The 21175-nt window shown below is 44.4% G+C and overlaps 2 protein-coding genes across 3 annotated transcripts in view; one reads left to right on the top strand and one right to left on the bottom strand.

Moving 5' to 3' along the window:
• Positions 1 to 8501: 8501 nt before the first annotated feature.
• Positions 8502 to 15237, bottom strand: LOC144327718 (uncharacterized). Its single transcript, XM_077928118.1, has 3 exons — positions 14504 to 15237; positions 13843 to 13976; positions 8502 to 8580 (listed from the first exon to the last, which is right to left on the bottom strand). Exons 1-2 carry the CDS (start codon positions 15034 to 15036, stop codon positions 13928 to 13930), a joined length of 582 nt encoding a protein of 193 aa, XP_077784244.1. The 5' UTR covers positions 15037 to 15237; the 3' UTR covers positions 8502 to 8580; positions 13843 to 13927.
• Positions 15238 to 19551: 4314 nt separating this feature from the next.
• Positions 19552 to 21175, top strand: part of AK4 (adenylate kinase 4) — a 33446-nt gene continuing 31822 nt past the window's right edge. The window contains exons 1-2 of one of the 2 annotated variants that reach the window (XM_028733190.2): positions 19552 to 19748; positions 20679 to 20833. In XM_028733190.2, coding sequence (XP_028589023.1) covers positions 20689 to 20833 — 145 coding nt within the window. In that variant the 5' untranslated portion in view covers positions 19552 to 19748; positions 20679 to 20688. Of the gene's footprint in view, positions 19860 to 20678; positions 20834 to 21175 lie in introns of both variants that reach the window. The other variant, XM_028733189.2, reaches the window with a different exon arrangement.

Here is a 21175-nt window from a genome sequence, read left to right as displayed (position 1 = left end):
TGTATGAACAGCAACTTTGGTTTTTCCCATTTATACCAGTAGTTATCTCTTTTGTGTTTGTCCATGCCTTCTAATTTGGTGATTCTGTTATGCAAATTAAGTACTGACAGGGCATGATCACATATAGCTGCTCACGTTTTGTTTTGTTTTTAATTCCCCTTTAAGAAGTGTGCAAAAGCACAGTGTCGAGCAATTGTCATTTGCTTGTGCAGCTTTCTGGTTCTGTGGAAATGTGAGGGATAAAAGGAAAAGTATATATAAAGTAAAGGTAAAGGTACCCCTGCCCATACGGGCCAGTCGTGTCCGACTCTAGGGTTGTGCGCCCATCTCACTTAAGAGGCCGGGGGCCAGCGCTGTCAGAAGACACTTCCGGGTCACGTGGCCAGCGTGACAAGCTGCATCTGGCGAGCTAGCGCAGCACACGGAACGCTACCTTCCCGCTAGTAAGCGGTCCTTATTTATCTACTTGCAGCGGGAGCGCACCCCGCCGTGGGGATTCGAACCGCCGACCTTACGATCGGCAAGTCCTAGGCGCTGAGGTCTTACCCACAGCGCCACCCGCGTCCCTATATATAAAGTACTGTATATTAAAAGGCCAAGCACCTGGCACATCCTTGCTGCCATGCTGGAAAAGAAAGGAATTGTAAATTCTCAGCACACTCTTTTCAGAATGGTGCCCAATATATCTAGTGTAGAAAGTTTTCTTCTTTTTCTTTGGCGATCATTTGTAGCCGAGTAAAATTGTCTTCCATGAACACAGACTTAGCAGTGAGTCCGTAAATGACTGTGGAGGCCAATTCTGGATCCACACGTCCTTCCACAGTGGGTACATTGGTTTCCGGGTGAGAGTTGATCATGGATGAGGGTTTGCCAAACATGCCTTCCTCTTACCACGTTTCTCCCTTTCGTCCTGATTTGAGTTTGAGTGTCTTCAAAGTCCATGACACCTTTGGTAAAGGCTGTTCTCCAACCCGAGCACTCGCAGGCCAGTGTTTCCCTGTTGTCGGTGTTTATACTACATTTTTTTAGATTTGCTTTGAGACAGTCTTTAAACCTCTTTTGTTGACCACCAGCATTACACTTTTCATTTTTAAGTTCGGAATAGAGTAGTTGCTTTGGCAGATGATCATCAGGCATCTGAACAACATTACTAGTCCAATGAAGTTGATGTTGAAGAATCATTGCTTCAAAACTGGTGATCTTTGCTTCTTCCAGTACAATGGCATTAGTTCGCCTGTCTTCCCAAGTGATATGTAAAATGTTTCGGAGACACCCTTGATGGAATCTTTCAAGGAGCTGAAGATGGCATTTATAAGTGGTCCATGTTTCATAAGCATACAGTAAGGTTGGTCGTACAATAGCTTTATAAACAAGCATTTTGGTTTCCCTGCAAATGTCCCGGTCTTCAAACACTCTGCACTTTAATCAGGAGAAAGCTGCACTCATAGAGCTCAGGTGATTCTAGATTTCAGCATGAATGTCAGCCCTTGTGGAAAGATAACTGCCCATGTAGGAGAAGTGATTGACACTTTCCAACATTACACCATTGAGTTCAATTTGTTGTGCTGCAGAGGGGTCGTTTTGTGCTTGTTGGTACAACACTTTGGTTTTTTGGATGTTGAATGAAAGGCCAAGCTTTTTGAAAGCTTCTGCAAAGATATTTAGGATGGTTTGGAGGTCATTCTCTGAGTGTGCACACACACACTACGTTGTCATCAGCATACTGAAGCTCTATGACGGATGTTATGGTAACCTTACTCGTTGCTTTCAGCCTGCTCAGATTGAAGAGCTTTCCATCTGTTCGATATATGATTTCTACCCTGGTGGGATCATGGCAATGAAAATAATAGAGTTGGGGTGCCAATAAAACCCTGTTTAGCACCTGATCCTACTGTGAATGGTTCACTTTGAGAGCCATTGTCGTCTGCGATTGTTGCTGTGATATTATCACAGAGGAGCCGTAGGGTGTTCACAAATATATCTGGGCAGCCAATTTTCAGAAGCATTATGGGCATTATGATTTACAGTGTCAAAGGCCTTGGTCAGATTGGTGCCCAATATATCTAGTGCAGAATTTTTTAATGTGGTTTGCTTGTGCAGTTATCTGGATTAGTGCAAATCTGAGCGATCAAGAGGGAGGACCCAGGAAATAGTTATTAGCACAGCTGGAAAAGAAAGGACAGCATCGAGGAAGTAGTGGGCCCAGAAAGGGGAGGAGGAAGAGAAAGCGACAATGGATCCACCCACTCCAAAGCACCAAGTTTTGGAGCCCAGTCCCTCCCCTCCCCACTCATCCAATTATCTCCATATAGAGTAAACTCAAATTTACTGGAGAGGGACAAACATGGGAGATTGGTACTGTTTGAGGTCAATGTCTTGTGGACTATGCAAATTAAATGGGAATGCAAACAGTTGCAAACATACAGTAAACTCCAGTGGATACAGGCCCTAAATAGCTAACCAGGCTTAATCCTGTCAGAGGAAATTTATAGCTCCAAAAATATTGCTTAGAAACATTACCTTGTTCTCTCTCGCTCAAATTGTCTAACAATGACTGTGCAACTGATAGCATTATGTTTGTGTTTTCTAGTGAAACGTTCACCATGACCATATATTTTTGTCTTTGTTCCCACAACTTGGGAAAGGGACTCACCCATCAATTCTGAATGCCAATTTAAAATGTTTAAAAGTCACAGTGGAAGATTTGTGTCACATATACACAATCCAGTTAAAGTACTTCGTTACCACTTTCCCAGTCATGACTTCTGCCAAGGAATCCTGGGAACTGTAGTCTGGAGTCTCCTAACAACTTTCAGCACTTTGACGAACCACTACAGTTCCGAGTATCTGTTGGACAAAAGCCATGACTGTGACAGTGGAATCCAAGTGCTTTAACTGGATTGTGTGGGTGTGCTGTTATGCTTTGCTGGGCTCCTTATACCTTTGGATGAATGACCGATATTTGTCAGATTCAGGTTTTCAAACTGCGTCATGTTAAAAGTGTCCTTCCATTAAAAAGGTGATTGTGCAGCAAAGTTTGATTTTCATTTTTTGGAGAGATCACCAAACCCACCTGTCACTCTTTACTCTAATGTCTATAATTTATGGGAGAACCTCTAAACAGCAGAAAGGAGTTACATGAAAAAAGCAAACTTTTGCTTTCAAATTTTATTGAAGGTACCATCTTGAAGTGAAATGTTAAGCTGCAAAAATAGTGAATGTGTGTTTTCCAGCTTTGGTATGTGCTGCTGGCTTTGGTTTTCATCAATAAAATACAGCCAGGTTTTCAGGACAGAACACAGTCTTCTCTGATCACCGCTTGCTGAGTTCCTGTGACGCTAAGATGGCTGCCATCCTTCAGTTATCACAGTACTGTACCTTTTGTATAGACAGCATCAGCACAGTGATAACTGAGCCAGGGCAGCCTGTCAGTCATTGCCTACCCATGTTCTTGGGATGACTGGACTTCCATTTACCAGATGCAGATGGCCCCAAGACTCAAAAGCTTTACTTCTCCTCAGCTGCATGTGCAGAAAGATGAAGGTCACAGGGGGAACTGATGCTCGACTCTCGTCACCGCTGAATCTGATACACACATAATAAATATACAGGAAAATTTGCTTGGAAGCTTATTCAGTAATTGAGCAACCATGCTGCAGGCACTCTAGTTAATTGTTCATGGTATGACTAGATGTATTTTTATACAAACTGCTCAGAGAACAACAACAAAAATCACTGGTACAGCATTTATTGACAAAATGGTGGCCGAGTCATTCCAGAGAGACTGGCATCATGCTCAAAAGACTCCTATTTGTGCAAAAGAACAACACTGTGGTTGAAAAGCCGTTCACACAGGGGGGGAAACATGGCATGGCTTGTCTTACACAGCTCTGCTGAAACCAACTGAAATGTTGAGTCAGGATTCAGTGATGCGTAGTTATTAGACTGGCACTCCTACTAGGCCTTATTATGTCACTTTCCTCAGGAAACGTTTCACATTAAATCATGTTTTACACGATACCTATTTTTAAAAGCAGGTTTCAGACTTGGGATGGGGAGATCCTGAAAGAAGAAGCATTACCCAATGAACCTCAGTTTGTTTGCTCCATCACCAGCATGTACTTTCCAGAAACTCCTGAAGATATTTTTGTTTCAACAAGCTTTTTCCAGCTAAATGAAAGGGTCTCTGCCTTAGATGTTCATTTTGTATTGTTTTTCACCTATCTTCACTAGTTGTTTTGTACTGTTTTTACGGTATGTTTATAAATCACGCTACTCATGTAACTGGGAATCCCATTCAACTCCATTAGACTTGCTTCTGCATAAACATGCCTTGGTTTGTGCCACTGGACCATTACTAATAGAACAGGTAGAATAGCAATGGTGTTGCAACTGCAATTTTTCGGGCTTCTGTCTTGGGTGCTTGCTTACATTGCTTATATCTAGCTGTTGTTTCTTTTTTGTATTTTTTACACCTGCCTTTAATGTTTTTTATGGTATGGTTGTAAATCACCTTTGGACCTATGTGAAAGGTAAATCAAGAACTAATTAAAAAACAACACCACCACCAAGACCACCAGAGCTGTTATGTCTTGTTTTGACTACAAATCTAATCTAGGTCTCAAGAGTTTTAAAATCTAAGCAGATGACTAACTGTGGAGGGAGGCGGAGGGGAGGTCCAAACTGTTTTGTCCACAATACATTTAAACTTCTAGGTGCCGAATAAAGAAGGAAGAGTGCAGAATTGCTGTCAGCAAACATTAAAGATCCTCTGGGTTTGCAGTGCCTAGTTTGAGGGTGAAGGGGTGGGAGGCTGCAGGGAAGATGCCCTCAGTTGGCCTACCTCTCCCTCACTGCCCTTCTTCCTCCTCCTATTTCTTCTTTACAGCTGCCTGCTCTCTCCAAGAAGAAAGCAAATAGGTAAGATAGAGAGAAGGGAGGGCTGTCAGCTGCTTCTGCCCATCTTCTCACTACCATCACCTGCTTGCTCATCACTTCTGATCCAAAGGACAAGTGAGCAGCAGTGCTTAGAGGTTATGGCATGACTGGACCCCTAGATTGTGAGCCACTGGAGGTACCCAGTCACATCAACTTCTGACACCTATCCCAGAAGGTAAAATCATTATTACCGTATTTTTTGTGCTATAAGATGCACCAGACCACAAGACGCACCTAGTTTTTGGAGGAGGAAAACAAGGGGGGGGGGGAATTCTGAATCTCAGAAGCCAGAACAGCAAGAGGGATTGCTGCGCAGTGAAAGCAGCCTGCATTCACTCCATAAGACGCACACACATTTCCCCTTACTTTTTAGGAGGGAAAAAGTGAGTCTTATAGAGCAAAAAATCCGGTAATTTACATTACTTATAAGTACCCCATGCCAACAGCAACATTCTCTGAGCAGCTCAGGAAATAAAACATTCTTTAAAAAGCATTCAGCAATACATTTTTTAAAAACCACTAAGATAAAAGAAGATATACTGTACAATACCTGTAAATTGCTGTTTGCATACCATTTGCTATTCTATGTGTTTTATTCATCATAGCCCAACAGCACAATCCAAGGCAAGTCTACACAGAGGCAAGTCTTATGGAGTTCAATGGGACTTCCTCCCGGGTCTGTGAGTATAGGATTGTAGTCTTAGGTTAAATAGGGCTTTTGTGACTACCTACTGTAGCATTAATAACTGTTGTGGCACAAAAAAGGAATTTCCAGGACCCAGGGCTCATCTGTGAGTACATCTTTCCAAAAACAATGCAGCAAAACTCTCGGGAACTGATCTCAACAGAACTCTTGTCTCTAGTAGTGTTACTCCCTAATGGAAAGTCAGTGCCATCCAGTGGCTGGTGTGTTGCATTTGTTATGAAACCTGCCAGTTCAAATTTCAGGAGAGAGATCAGAGACGGGGTGACTACTCTAGCCCAGTGGCTAAGAGACTGTTAATGCAATAGGCAGCCTCAGGCAAACTGCAACCCCCTTTCAGTAACAGGGGGATAAGAATGTGATCTACATTACAGGTCTACCAGAACAGTTACTGAGATGAGGTATGGTAAAGCACTCAGAATATGAAAAAGGTACTGCAGAAGTGCTAAATATTGCTAGCAAGTCTTCATGCTTTGTCATGAGGCCCAAGTTCCTGAATAATAAAATACAAAATGCTGAGAAAATATATTGGGCGCTGCAGTGCACTTTCAATCTGAAAAATAGGTACTGCAAACTTTGCATTAGTGAGGAGTGAGAACCTGGGTATGTGAACTCTGAAATAGCAAGGAGCCCTCAATGAAATTTCCTTGTGATAAAGATATACGAGACCTCTTGCTGAAAGGCCAGCCATCCTTATGTTAGCCAAATGACGAATGATTAAATGAACCTAATAGCACTGTGGCCATTTAAACAGGTGGAAGCAGCAAATCACTGTGTTTCAAATGCTCATGTTACATCAAAAAAACACATATTACAACTGATGTCTCACCATTTGCACCAGTGTTTATACAAGCAGGGTAAAAGGACTTTGTTTCACAAAGCATTTCAAAATGTTTCATCCCAATTCAGGACCTGCCCAATTCAGGCAGCCCATCTCTAATTAGGCAGGGTGATTTTGGGCAGCATTAATATGCATATACATCAATTGCATCCACACACAAACATATAAACTATATTGCTTATCTTCACCCCCACCACCGCCAACATCCTTCCTTCTGCTGTCTCCACCTCTATATTCAGATTGTAAGCTTGTTGGGGCAGGGAACTATGTATTGCTTAAGGTAAAGGGACCCCTGACCATTAGGTCTAGTCGTAGCCGACTCTGGGGTTGCGGCACTCATCTCGCTTTATTGGCTGAGGGAGCTGGCGTACAGCTTCCGGGTCATGTGGCCAGCATGACTAAGCCGCTTCTGGCAAACCAGAGCAGTGCACGAAAACGCCGTTTACCTTCCCGCCGGAGCGGTACCTATTTATCTACTTGCACTTTGACGTGCTTTTGAACTGCTAAGTTGGCAGGAGCAGATACCGAGCAACGGGAGCTCACCCTGTTGCGGGGATTCGAACCGCCGACCTTCTTATCAGCAAGTCCTAGGCTCTGTGGTTTAACCCACAGCGCCACCTGTGTCCCTGTATTGCTTATAGTTCTCTGTTAAATATCATGTTCACTGATAGTTCTGAATAAACAGAAAGCAAACAAGCCGTTTTTAAAAAAAATTGTAAAGAGGGAACCCTAGTTTGATTTTTTGCTCAGGTAAGCTTAACTTTACCTTATTTAGTAATGTGCCTTAAACCACTCCTCCAGCCCCATGGAACAGAAGATTTCAACAAAGGGTTCCTGCTACATTTGGTGCTGCACACCAGTTTGGACTTTTGTAGTCAAAATTGAGCCTCAGTGCCCTCTGGTTATTCCAAGGAGCTCTGGGACATAACCTCTTACTGTACTCTTACGGGTATTAACAAACATAGCAAGAAACCAGAGCAAGTCCTGCCTTTGCTAGAAACAGTACTGCACTCAATTACTGGAATGCAAGTAGAATAAAAAAGGCGACCTGCAGAAAGATGTCAACATTTTCCATATGAAGACAAAAGCTAATGAAAAATTACATAAGAAGATGGCTTATATAAGTCTGGTGATTTAGGATGCCACTCAAATCAATGGCTGCTTAGCCATTAACTTCAGCGAGACGTGAACTGTAACCTCAGGGTACGATGTTCCTTGACATTTAGATCCAAAATACAAAATGTTAAACCAGTATCTCTAGAAATGAAAGGAAACAGAACTGCAAATAAATAAATAAATCTGCATCTAAGTTCCCAAACTAACTATGTATACGCCAATGAATGTTTCCATATTACAAGATGGGAATCATAAAGCCATCAAGCAATTGCACAGAGAAATTGCTAGGCTGAATTAGTATTAGAATAAATCTTGCATACTTTGTTAAACACAAGAGGGCAATAAAGAGACAGAAAAACTTCTTGGAAAAATACTTTTAACGTCTTAAAAATAAATCCCAAGCAAATGTTACATAACAGCAGACAGATATTTACACAACGGGATATGAAGCCCCAGCCATCCGATCTTGGTTAGCTGAAACCTGGAGTGATCCGACAAACCTATTTACCCAAATTTTCTGGGTATCTCCCACAAACCCCTGTGCCAGTATAAAAGAAAAGAGGCATGTAACATAATAGCCCCAGATCCAGAGATCATACTGTGTATAAACAGCTGTGCATAAGCTGCAAGATGTAAGATGTGAGGATTTCCTGCACTCACCACAAAACAGATGAGCAAGATATTCAGTTCAGATAGTGATCACCTGTTGGGGAAGGAGACACTGCCTCGAGTCAGTCTCCCAACCCCCCAGATCAGCACTGTATGCACACTTTCAGGTGTTGGATGTGGGCTTTCCCCCTTGTGTTTGTGCTGGCCAGCAGCCGTAAGAGCAGTTCACACACAGATGGCTGTTTCCAAGTACAGACTTGGCACTCACACTTATCCAGACCTCTTAATACAAACCTGTCATTTTCAGATACGATGGTGCCAGATGTTGGAGAAGCTGAATAACAGGGTTGAAAGAGGCATTCTTACTTGAGACCTACAGCAAGAAAAGCAAAATAACATATTGCCTTGGGGTTTTTTGGGGAGAGGAGAAAGGTCGGAGGCAGTATTTGAATGAGTCCTCATTACGGTATAATTCACATACTCTGCTAATCAAATTCCCCAAGTGAAGAAATAACAGACTCTGAAATTGAACAGAGCTAGGCAACCGACTTCAACTTCCTTACCCATCTTCACATGCCCATCATCTAGCAAGTATAAGTACTTCCCACATATAAAGTATATGTTGTGACTGAACCATAAAGTGAGTTTGCTACTGCTCCCAATCTTCTTATTCCAAACAAGCACAATGCAACTAACATAAGAAAGTGAATGTCTTGAATCTTGCCATTTAACGCCTATTAGATTGGAATGTGAAACCTTATTTTCCATTTCACTTTTCTTCTAAAATGACCACTGAGGTGCAGCTAGCTCTCCATAATGAACTAAACAATAGGAACTGCCAATGGTAAAGAGGCTAAACCAAAACAGCACCCAGTCTCTCCAGAAAATACCTACACATGAAAATACTGTAATAAAAATAGGCAGTGGTTTGGATCAAGAGGATGCAGGAAAAGTGAGAATTAGCAAAAGTCACCCCCTTTCATACTGCACAAAAAAGTGCAATTTCTTTAAATATACATATGCTCCTGAGCTCCTTGGAGAAAGAGCTATAGTTCTGGGCCATGCCTCAAGCGGTAGAGCACACGCTATGCAGTCAGACTCATGGAATTGTAGAGTTGGAAGGGACCCAGAGGATCATGTAGTCCAACCCCTTGCAATGGAGGAATACACAGCCTGTTTATAAGGATGGTGTAAACTATATGTTGTACCACTGAGCTATAGCACACTGCACTGTTCCAACAATATTTTTTTTAATTATATAATCTGTAATGACAATCAAAGTTCAGCTTGTTGCCAAATGTATTTTTCCCTTTCCCCATAGCACCATATGCTTCATTAACAGCCTCCACACTACCCAGCATTTACATCTACAAGAAGGAAATGTATCACAATCATGTTTAGCAAGAATTAATATTTTAATCAAGGGAGATATTAAGTACAATCCACTGGGAAACTTGTATGCAAGGCCTATTGAAATCAGGGCCACATTTCAATGCGGTTTGGGCAGGAAAGGTTCCCAGCAGACAATGCTGTATGAAATTACAATAAGAGCAGAGCTCCGAGTGCTCTGGGTGCTACTAAGAAGAAAATCTATATTTTTGAAACAAATGAATTACTAACAGAAGGAAACAGCAACAGAAAAGCCATAGTTCTGAAACTGTCATTAAAATCAATCAATTTCCCAATAAGTTTAATGAGCAAGACTTCTGCCCTATATTTTATTTTTGAGTTCTCTTTCCTTGCATATTTTAAAGCACCAGGCTCCAACCTTTTGTGAGTCAGGGCCCATATTTAATCCCAACCTTCAACACTGGGTAAACTTACTATTATCCATCTAAATGGATCCATCTTTTTAGATCTTCCTTTCTCTCACTTGCTTCCTTTCTCACCCTGTCTGTCTTTTTATTTGCCTCTCCAGATGGTAGCTGCTAGAGGAACAGACCCTAGGTGAGGCTCCAGGTTACATCCTACCAAATGAAAACCTATATGGCGTAGGCAAGTCCTATGCAGGTTCCCCAGCCATAGGCTTAAATGGCTGTTGTCTGTGGCTTAAGAAGAACTGAACATTGATGGTCCACAATAATCACACAAACGACATAAACGAAATCTCAGCTGGGCCATCAGTCATCCAAAGGCTTCTGGCTGCCTTTCTTTGGTCCATTCTTCTCCTTTCCCTTCTACCACACCTTTCTTTATAGACAGCTGTTATTTGAGAGTCTACATATGACAAGAGAATTCTCACTCACCCTGAAAGGCAACTTCTGCTGTCAGAGCACCAAACAAATGAATAATTCAACACATAAGTCTCCAAAATGCCTTATTAGTTATGCATTAGCTATTATTCACAGGCATGTAATCCTGTCTTTCTTTCTTTTCCCTGGAAGCCTCATGGACCAAACAACCTTCTCCAAAAAATCCTCAGATATGAACTCCCAAACCTGTGCTCTTGTATAAGAACAATGGAAGATATCCGGTTAACATTATGGCAGCATTGATCCTATGTCTCCTAAGGCAAAGGCTGCAATCCCACTTACCTGGGAGTAAGCCTCACTGAATTCAGTAGTGTTACCTCCGAGCAGACCTGGTTAGAATTGTGAGGTTAGTATCTTCATCTCTTCCCATTATCAAGTGAAATGGAGATAAATTTTGATCACAAAGAAGTTTAGTTTCAATCACTTCCAAAGTCCTTATTAGCACTCAAAAATAAAGGGAAGAGAAGAGCTAGCTGTTATTTCTAGAATGTCTCTGCCATATTCAGGTGTGCTGTAGATCAGTGGTAGAACACCTGTTTTAGTATGCAGAAGGTTTTAGGTTCAATCCCTGGCATCTCCAGGTGCGGCTGGGAAGGACTTCTGTCTGAAACTCTGGAAAGCTGCTGCCAGTCAGTGTAGGCAATACTTAGCTAAATGGACCTATGGTCTGACTCAGTAGAAATACAGCAGCTTCCTATATTCCTATCAAAATTCACGGATGCTGCAGTCATGGAACCAAGGCCATAGACCTGGACCTTTGTCACTTATTGGCCAAAGAGAGCAAACATCCCTATATTTTGTTAAAATATAACCTCAGTCAGTCACCAAGAAGCAAATGGTTTATCCAAGCATTCTGACGGAGTGGCCATTCTGTTTGTTCATATATAAACTTAGCCCTAGAAAATCCCTGGGTTTGCCAAGTAGAGTTAAATGATCTTATCTCCCTTATAAAGCAAAAAAACTAGGGTCCAACTGCAGGTGAGACTGGGGGTTGGTAGTATCTCCACCTCTTCTCCTTATCAACTTATGTTTTTGGTGCTCTGCTGAAGCCCTCCTTATGATATTTCCTTGATCAGAGGAATAGCACTCAGCAGCAAGAGACAGGGCATTTTCAGTGGTGGCACCCCAGCTATGGAACATCTTACTTAGAGAAGCTTGCCTAGCACCAACTTTACAATAATGTTGGCACTAGGCAACAATGTATTTAACACTTGATTGGGAGCCACCCAGAGTGACTGGGGAAACTCAGCCAGATGGGCGGGGTATAAATAATAAATTATTATAATATTATTATTATTACCCAGCTGTTTTAATCTGCTAGAAGTCAATTTTTAAAGTGTTTTATTCGGTTTTATTTTTGTTAAAATTATTTATTGTATACAGTTCAGAAATGAAATAAAAGATGTCTGGCAGTGTGAAAATGTTTCAGGTAACACAAGCAGAAGGGACCTAGGGAAGGAACTTCAAGTCCAACCTCTTGCTCAAGGTAGGATCCAACTACGGGATTCCTGGCAGGATAAGCTGCCCAGTCTCTGCTTAAACATGAGCGCCTGCTGCTTCCCAGGGTCAGCCTGTTCCTCTGTGTCAAATATCTCCTACTACTTCTAATCTTTAGCTGGGGTCTGCTTCCCTGATATTTTCACCCTGCCCTCTGGAGCAAGAGAGAATAAGAAATAAATAATTAGTACATCTGGATGAGCAGGAAGACCTTGAAGCTCGGCTGGCAAGTAGCCAGTTGACACAAGCGTGTTCAGAAACAGCTAAATTGCAACATAAAAATAAAACAGGAGGGAGAAAGAAAAAGGAAATGCTCCCTGGATCTTGCGGGAATAGCTTCATAAGGATTTGTTATGCCTAGAACTATCAGATATCCTTGATTTTTTTAAAGATGTCATGTATTTGAAATTTGTTCCCTAACTCCATATTTTCAGAGCATATTCCTGGAATCTGAGGGTCAGAATGTCCCAGGCTTTACCTGGCCCAGTAGTTAATTTTCAGGATGAGCGGGAGAGGGCTGGTAGTGACTCAGTGTGTGATGGAAAGACACTCTGGCCATACCCAGAGGCACTCTAGTCTTACATGCATTGCCAGGAATTGAAAACAAGATGGAGATGAAGGCTGAAGTCCTGCACGCTTAATTGGGAGTCAGCCCCAATGAACTACCGTAAATAGACCTTCTTTCTGAGTAAACGTGACTAGGGTCAGTTGGCATACCACCGTTTCTGGATAAACTCAAGCCTTACAGGGCCAGTGTGAGACAGTAACACACTACTGGCTTCTGACAAGAGACATACAAGTCCTGATATCTGCTCAGCCAAGATGCCACTGGATGGCCTTGGGCAAGTCACTCTCTCTCAGAGAAGATAAATGTGGTGTGCATGCTATGACTGCTTATAATAGGGGCAGCCTTTTAAACACCCAGGGCCCTAGTTGTGCAGATGAGGGAATTTTAGCTGATGCAACCTGCAACCCACTGCGCACCTCACCTCACCACAGTACTGATGGGGCTAAGCTCCATCTCCCCAAATCTCTCTGTCAAAAAACACAAGATCCCCAAAGTTAGTGTGGTCAGCTGACAGGCTAGAGATCATGTGTGGTCTTTTTAAGCCTCTGAAGCAAGAGCAAAGACACAGCCACTAGGCTGTCCTTTCCATTCCTTCAGCGTTTCCTATCCAGCTGCCTTAACAAGCAGGAGTTGATCTTGCCCTAAAGCAGGCAGAGGGGAAAGGTGGGTGACAGGGGCTAGTGGTGGAACAGGGCAGGTGGCACAGAACTGCAGATTCCTTCACTTTTAAAGTGACAGGCAATAAAGAGCTAAGAGCTGACAACGCCCCCCTCTTTAATTCAAAAGATGATCATTTCATGCACAGCCTCAAAGCATTTTGGCTTAAAATCCAAACTCTGCAGTAAAACAAAGAGAACAGAGCGCACTACACTGAGTCACTGACAATCTGCTGCCCCTTCAGTGCCTCTTCAGCTTTATTACGTTGGAAGGCACCCCTGGCCCTCCCTACCTTACCAGCTGAAAATAAAAGAAGATGCACACCAAAAAGTGCCCATACTGGAGAAACACGACTCTACAGGAAGCTGCCTTAGACCAAATCACACCAATGGTCCATTTAGCCCCCTACTGTCTACTCTGAACGGCAGTGGCATCTCCAGGGTTTGAGGCAGGAGACATTCCCAGCACTGAGAACAGCAGCAGGCCAGAACAACCGGCTCGCCTGCCCTTTGCCAGCCCAGAATCTCCAACAGGGAAGAAGCTTTGGGGTATCCGAGGAGCAGCGCTTGTCCGAGGAGCGACCCTCAAAAGCGCGCGGTACCAAGGCTGCTTGACAACAGCCTCCAGCCCCAGCTGAAGCTCCTCCTTTCGGGATACTCACCCCAGCCAGCCTGGGAGCCTCCTCCGTCTTCCTCTTCCTTCTGCTTCCGAGGCTCCTCCCTCTGGATGTTTCATGTAAACAACATCTAGGCTATATTTACAATCGCTTGACTGGAAGGGAGCAGCGCCAGGATTCTTAAGCAAAATAAGAGTGCGCAACGTTTTTTAAAAAGCTACCCAGGCACCCGCCCTCGGGGGGCTCACTAGCCATGCGCCCCCCCCCCCGCCACCTCCACAATCGCAGCGCAAGAGGAGGTCTCCCCTCCGCAGGGTAGAAAAATTCGCCTCGTTCTAACATCCGCTCCGTCAAAGGGTTCGGGGAGAAGATGGGACCCCACCCCTCCCCACCTCCCCGTCCCGTCCCGTCCCTCGGGGGTGGGGGAGAAACCCGAAAGCAAAGCAAAACATTCGCTCCCGTACCCGAAAAGTGCGCCTGCGGTAGGCGTGCCTGATGGTTAGAGCAGAAGAATTAGCCAGCTGTTAGGGAGACCCGCTTGTAAACAAAACCCAGCGTCTCCAGCGGCGTGCAGCCACGGGCGATCGCGGATAGGAAGGGAAAACAAGGGGGAAGGGAACCCGAATCGGACCCGCTACTCCTCCCCTCAGACCCCGCACCCTCGAGAAACACCCCTCCCCTCTCCGCCGTAGAAACATGCACCAACCTCGGCAGCTGGGCTTTCCAGGAGAGTCTGAAATGTGAATGGAGACCTGGCAGCTCGGGAGTTGGGCTGCCTGGCTGCGATGCCCTGGAAAAACACACCCGCCCGCCTGCCCCCTCCCTGATCCCGTCCAACCCCCGCTCCCCGCAAGCCGCTGCCTTCTGCCCACCCACCTTTCCAGCCGCGTTTTCTGCCCCCTCTCTCTTTTTTTCTTTGTTCTTAGCGATCTTTGCATGAAGATTATCTAATGACGCAGCATAGACTCGCCACAACGTGACTGTCGCCATTTTTCTGTTTTTATTATATATCTCTCTCACTGCCATGTGATAGATTAAAAAAAAAAAAAAACACCACCGAGAAAGACACACACATACACACACACACACACACTTCCGGGTCTCATGACCAGAATGAAAGCAGCAAAACAAGAAAGGAAGGAGACAACTTCTGGGGAACGTGTGGGCACCTTGTCTCGGTCCCTCTCCTATCCAAGCGGGAGTCTCAGCTGACAGAGCGGCAGCAAACACATGGCGCATCGCTTCTAACCTGCACAGCCGATCAGCTGGTGGCTAAAGTGTCCGACCAGGACCACACGACGCAGGGCAGGCGTCGCTTACCCCGGAGTCACTGACAGTTCAGATGGTATCAAAGCAAAACTGGCTTCGCTCCATCCTTGGCACCCGAAAGGGCTTTCTGCAACATGACATCTTGGGGAACCAACTCAAGGCATTTAATTCTACTTCCAAAATGCATTAAGGATACTAAACACTACCCCTTGGGTTTTGTTTGATTTCGGAAACTGCTGCTGTTTTGGAGCACAATGGTAAACAGCTTCTCTTCCTGCTTTTTAAAACATCAATAATAAGACGGAATGCCAGGGATTAAGGGTCAGTTTACATGTGTGTACCCACACACACTGGTGGTGCCTCACAATTGGTATTCATGCTCAGAACCAAAGGTGTGAATTGACTGCATTGAAAAAGCATTCGGATGGAGGTGACATACAGTTCTGTGGCTGTTTAATTTCTGGTGGCAGCTTTACACATGCAAATAAGGGCTGCAGCCTCCTTTACTATTTTAAATATTGGCATGAGCCATGAACTTTCGTAGATCCAGTATTCACACAAAATAGCATAATGGTGTATGCTGGACCTTTGACAGTTCATATGGCATCTTCACTGTAAGCCCCTCAAACGTGGCACAGCTTCAGTGGCTGCCTCCTTCTCCTTCTCCTGTGGAGAGGAAGGAGGGCCAAAGGAGCCAAAGGAGCCCCTCACCAGTGGCAGTGGCAGCAGCAGCAGCAGCAGGAGGAGGAGCCAGTGGCCACTGAAACTATGCTGCTGATGCATTCAGCTCCACCCCGGCTCCTCCCATTGCATGCACAACACCATGCGCATAATGCCCCCCCCCAATTGCCCTTGCAAGCTGTTGCCTCTGCGCTGGAAGGAGCTCAGAGAGAAGAAACACCATGGTGCCTCTGAAGTTGCCTCCATCTTCCCCAGCTGCAACAAACATGTCTCTTCCTTATCAGTCTCTACAGCCACAGCAGGCACTGCAACCTTCCAACAGTTTGATTTTGCCCCCAAAGGAGAACTCCTACATTGTCTCCCGAGGCAGACGAATGCCAACATGCCATTACATTTTATAAAACAAAATATAAAAGTTCAGGTGGTGTAAATAAAGCAATAAAAGTTCAGGCAGCATATAACAGCGGTATGAGCAGCACCATTAGAACGGAAACCTTCCATTAAAACAGGAATGCAGAGCCTCTGGACCAGGGGTCAAATGCAGCCTTCCTGGCCTGTCTAACCTGTGTTCAGGATTCTCCCCAAGCCACATCCATCACTGGCCTGGAATGTGTCCTTGAATTCTCCTAACGCTTTTTGATTGCCTATAGGTTCCATCTGCACTATATATTTGAAGCAGTATAACACTACTTTAAACAGTCATCACCTTCCCTTAAGGATCCTGGCTATTGTAATTTGTCAAGGGTCCTAGGAGTTGTTAGGAGACAATTTGCCTCACAGAGCTTCAATTCCAAAAGCTCTCTGGGAAGAACAATTGATTGTTAAACCACTCTTGTCATAGAGAGGCAGAGAGGGACTGAATAAGGAAAGTAGCCTATTGTAGGAACCTAACATTCACATTGGGATGCGGGTAGCGCTGTGGTCTAAACCACAGAGCCTAGGGCTTGCCGATCAGTGGTTTAAATCCCCACAACGGAGTGAGCTCCCGTTGTTCAGTCCCAGCTCCTGCCCACCTAGCAGTTCGAAAGCATGTCAAGTGCAAGTAGATAAATAGGTACCACTCCGGCTGGAAGGTAAACATGATCTGGAAGCTGTCGGTGGACAAGCACAGGCTCCCTCGGCCTATAGAGTGAGATGAGCACGCAACCCCAGAGTTGTCCAGCCCTGACCACCGCTATTATGCAGGCTGCAGAAGGTTGTCCAGAAGGAAGTGCAGCCCTATGACTGAGAAAGGTTCAACCAGCATAACCCACAGCACACTTTGACCTCTCAGACATCCCTCATGGGATATTTCTCCCAGGTTTCTTGTGCTGCAGAAATGAACAGTTCCATGATTCTCCAAGTGGTAAGAAACTCAAAGCAGTGCTCAGATTTATTACTATTTTATGAAGCATCCTTTTGTGAAGAGAGTGTGAGAATCTCTCTACTGCTCACAGCCTAAAGAGGACGAGTATGTATGTCAAGCATGCTCAAGTAGCCACAAAATGTGGAGTGAAATTCCACAGATTTGTACTTGTACTTAGCTTACAGTATTTTGTTCATTTATTCAATTTCTATACCACTCTGTGGTGCAGCAATAAAACTGCTAGCACATTTGCAAAGCTAAGCAGGGTCCAGTATGCTTTCAGCTTGGAAAGGGGGCCATATGTTGAGATTCCTGCATTGCAGAGGGTTGGACCACATGACCCTTGGGGATCCCTTCCAACTCTACAATCACAGAACAGTTTATAATATAAAATATAAAAACACAAAAGTGCACTACATAGTAACAAACGAATCCCCCTTTAAAAGGCCATAGACTGCTTAATTAGCCAAAGGCTTAGGAGAAGAGGAATGTTTTTGCCTAAAGATATGTAACAAAGGTGCTGAAGGTACCTGGGGAGAGCATTCCACAAGCTCATGTTGCCTCCTCTAGACCTCTCATCAACTTTGAATCATCAACAATCAGTGCAATCTTAAAACAGGTTTACTCAGAAGCAAGCACCATTGAAATAAATGCAACTTACTCCATGGTAAGTATTGTTACTAGGTAAATACTTTCGAACTCAAGGGGACTTGCTTCTGAGTAGCTCTGTAACCAATTGCATTTTAAATTTTTAAAATGTCACAAAACGGCTTGCAGTTTTGTAGTTAGATTCCCCCCACCAAATTGAAAACAAACTTGTTTCTTCTAAAGATAGCAGAGACTGATGAGCGATGCTGCATATGAAGCTCATATGCAGATGTTTGTGATTCATCAGAAGAAACTGCTTAAATGTTTCTATTTTCCTTCCTTGCCTTTCAATTTGTTATTATGTGATGTCTGAAACATTATTTCCATTATACAGTGGTACGGGTTACAGACGCTTCAGGTTACAGACGCTTCAGGTTACAGACTCTGCTAACCCAGAAATAGTACCTCGGGTTAAGAACTTTGCTTCAGGATGAGAACAAAAATCACACGGTGGCAGCGGGAGGCCCCATTAGCTAAAATGGTACCTCAGGTTAAGAGCAGTTTCAGGTTAAGAACGGACCTCCAGAACAAATTAAGTTCTTAACCCGAGGTACCACTGTAATTCTAGTTTTTGTCTGTGGTAGTCCAAGGATTGTATAAGGATAAGGCTGGGCACCTGTCTGGGTCCATATTTTAATTATTATTAGGGATTGTGCATCCACAGCATGAGAGGGTTGCATGCATTTCCTAATTTGGGATGTGAGGGCCCTTATAAAGCAGGTATAAAAATGACTCCCAGGGCCTCTCCAAGTTAGTACTTCAAGGCTGCAATGTACTTTCTTTTGAGCAGATATGTATCAAGTTGAGCTTTGTGGCTTGTATTTCGTTATACAGCGTATGTGTCAGGTTGTACATTCTGCAGGAGGTGTTTTGCCCTCAGAACTTGGATACAGAAACTTTTAATGTTGAATGATACTGTATCTATTAAATGAGTAGTGATATTTATGTAAAAAAATGTAACTGCATTAATTGTAATATTTATATCCATCTCAATGAAAATTTTATTTATGTATTTTCGAGGATTGGGCGGGGGGGGGGGGGAGGAAGAATTTATAGAAATGACTAGGTCCGTGGCTGTTCTTTAAAAATTCCACCACTTGTCTTGTCCTCTTCCTAGACGTTGCAAACCTACCAATTAGCAGTCTTGTTAGAAGGTTGTTTCTTAATGTATGGGTGTGTTTTTTGTTTTAAAAAGTCATACTGTGCAAACTGCATGACACCGCCTCGTCTAATAGAAATCAAGGCAACTTCCGAGTAAGCAGGATTCCGGCTGCAAATAATTGTTCCCTACTCCCTCGGTGCCAGTAGGGGGACCCGCTGCCTTCCTTTTTCTCTACTGTGTTTCCAACCCTTAAAATTAGCAAAGGGGACGGAGAAACTCTGCATCCGAGGAACAAACTTCCAGGTTTCAAATAGTTAACAACAAATAGTACGCTTTTGATAAAATGATTGCTTCTACCTCTAGACTATTCGCTGCTGATTAAAAACATTTCTTGCACGAGCTGTCCCGCCCGCCATCCTTTGTAACATTACGAAACAGCGCCTACGTATCAAAAATCCCCATTTTAAAAATCACACATTGCCCAGTTGCACCTACATTCCAGCGTCTTCCTATAAGCAAGGTGGGTGGAGAAGGGCGGGACACGGTCGACTTCCACTGGGCTGCTGGGATACGTAGTCCAGCCGAGCGTCAGAGGTTAAAGAACGGTAGGCTTTTAAAATGCAGATCAGTACTACAAATCCCGAAGTTCTTTGCTTCCTACAAGGGGCGGAGTTCTCTTCGCTGTTGTCTACATACAACTGGCATTTCTTTGCTTTAATGATGCGCTGGGCTGGCTGCTGCTGCTGCCGCCGCCGCTGGTTTCGCGGGCAGGATGAGTAATTGAGAGCAGCAGTTTGCCTTTGCAGGCGCTCACTCTCTCCTCTTAAAGGCGCAGGCGGAGCAGCGGGACAGCAAGGGGGGTGCATTGCGAGCTTGTATTTTTTCATTGGATGTCAGGATAGAGAGGTAACATGTGAAACAATCAGTTGAACATTTTAAAAACGCCATTTTGCGGGTTTATTTGCTTTCCTGGTGTTCCCTCGGCCCTCCTCTCTTTTATAACGCTCCAAAGAAGTGGTGAGTTGACTTTTCTTTCTCTTTACCCTAACAGGCTATTTTTGTTTAAATCTGGGCATGTGTCAGTTTTCCCGACTAGGATAAAAGAATGGACCGCGTTGCTTGCTTGCGCCCCCCCCCCCCTTCTCCGTTCAGGCGTCAAAAGTTTTCTGGGAGTTTTCTAAGGGTCTCTAAGCCAAGTTAGTGTTTGGGGCTCTCTCTTTTTTTGTAGCCTGCTGCTTTAGCGGACGGCAGGGCTGAATTTTCGCTCATAACGGCGCGAAGGAAGTTTCATTATTGATTTCTGTGGAATCACTGCTGCCGCTTAAAAGGCGTTTGGGGAGACTTTGTCCACGTGCAAAAAAGGCGAGTTGGGGAAGGGGGAGAGTGCACACGGGCATAGCTCTCGTTCAAACTTTTGCAATTGTGTGTTCCATATTGCTTTTTCTGCCTCTGCGTTTATTTAACTGGCTTTGGGAGGAAGGGATTGGAAGTGACAAACCACCATTCAGTTCTCCGTTCCCCACCCCTCGCGGGGAACATTCCTGCCTAGTCTCGGGAGGTGATGGGCGGGGAGGGAGAAAGTTTTGCTAGATCAACACGGTCGGAAACGACTGCTGTGGCGCTTGCTCCGGACTTGGAATGATTTGAAATCTGGGATGTCCTCCCCCCACCCCGTACTGGGGGGGGGGGTGTTGTGACACGGAAGCAAGGGCAGTTAGGAAGCGTAGGACGGGACCGTATGCAATTCTCTGATAAGGCAGAGCGTTATGGGAGCCGCACTCTGCTTTGCAGGTTTTGCTGGACGTCACGGTTTTGACTCTTTGCTTCTTTTCCTAGATTGGGCGCAATGGCCTCCAAGCTTCTGCGAGCTGTTGTCTTGGGTCCCCCGGGCTCCGGCAAAGGAACCGTGTGCGAGAGGATCGCCAAGAGCTTTGGCCTCCATCATCTTTCCAGTGGGCAGTTTTTAAGGGAGAACATCAGAGCAAACAGTGGTAAGTAGAGGCGGGGGTGGGGGGGAAGAGTCCTCCTACTGCTTGAGATTTAGTACGTGCTTTGCTGCATGCAAAAGATACATTCGGAACGGAGCAGATCAGTTGCAGCAGCTGTCTTCCAGCTCTTTTTCGTGATTTGTTCAAAATGACTGTACACAGTTCCTCTAGGAAAGGAACAGATTGGCATGTGTTGTTTTTGGTGGGGGCGGTAGCGTGTATCATCAGAATCTGCACTTTGGAAAGGGCTTCATGTGGAGTACTAACTTGGGAAGAGGAGTACAAGATTTAACATTGCACCTTCCATCTCCATGCTGTCTTAGGGACTTGTGCAAAAGCTTCAAT

Source organism: Podarcis muralis, chromosome 5, assembly GCF_964188315.1.
Source record: "Podarcis muralis chromosome 5, rPodMur119.hap1.1, whole genome shotgun sequence".
NCBI lineage: Eukaryota > Metazoa > Chordata > Lepidosauria > Squamata > Lacertidae > Podarcis > Podarcis muralis.
The sequence above is the reverse complement of the archived record's forward strand: the minus strand, read 5'-3'. Positions and strand labels throughout refer to the sequence as shown.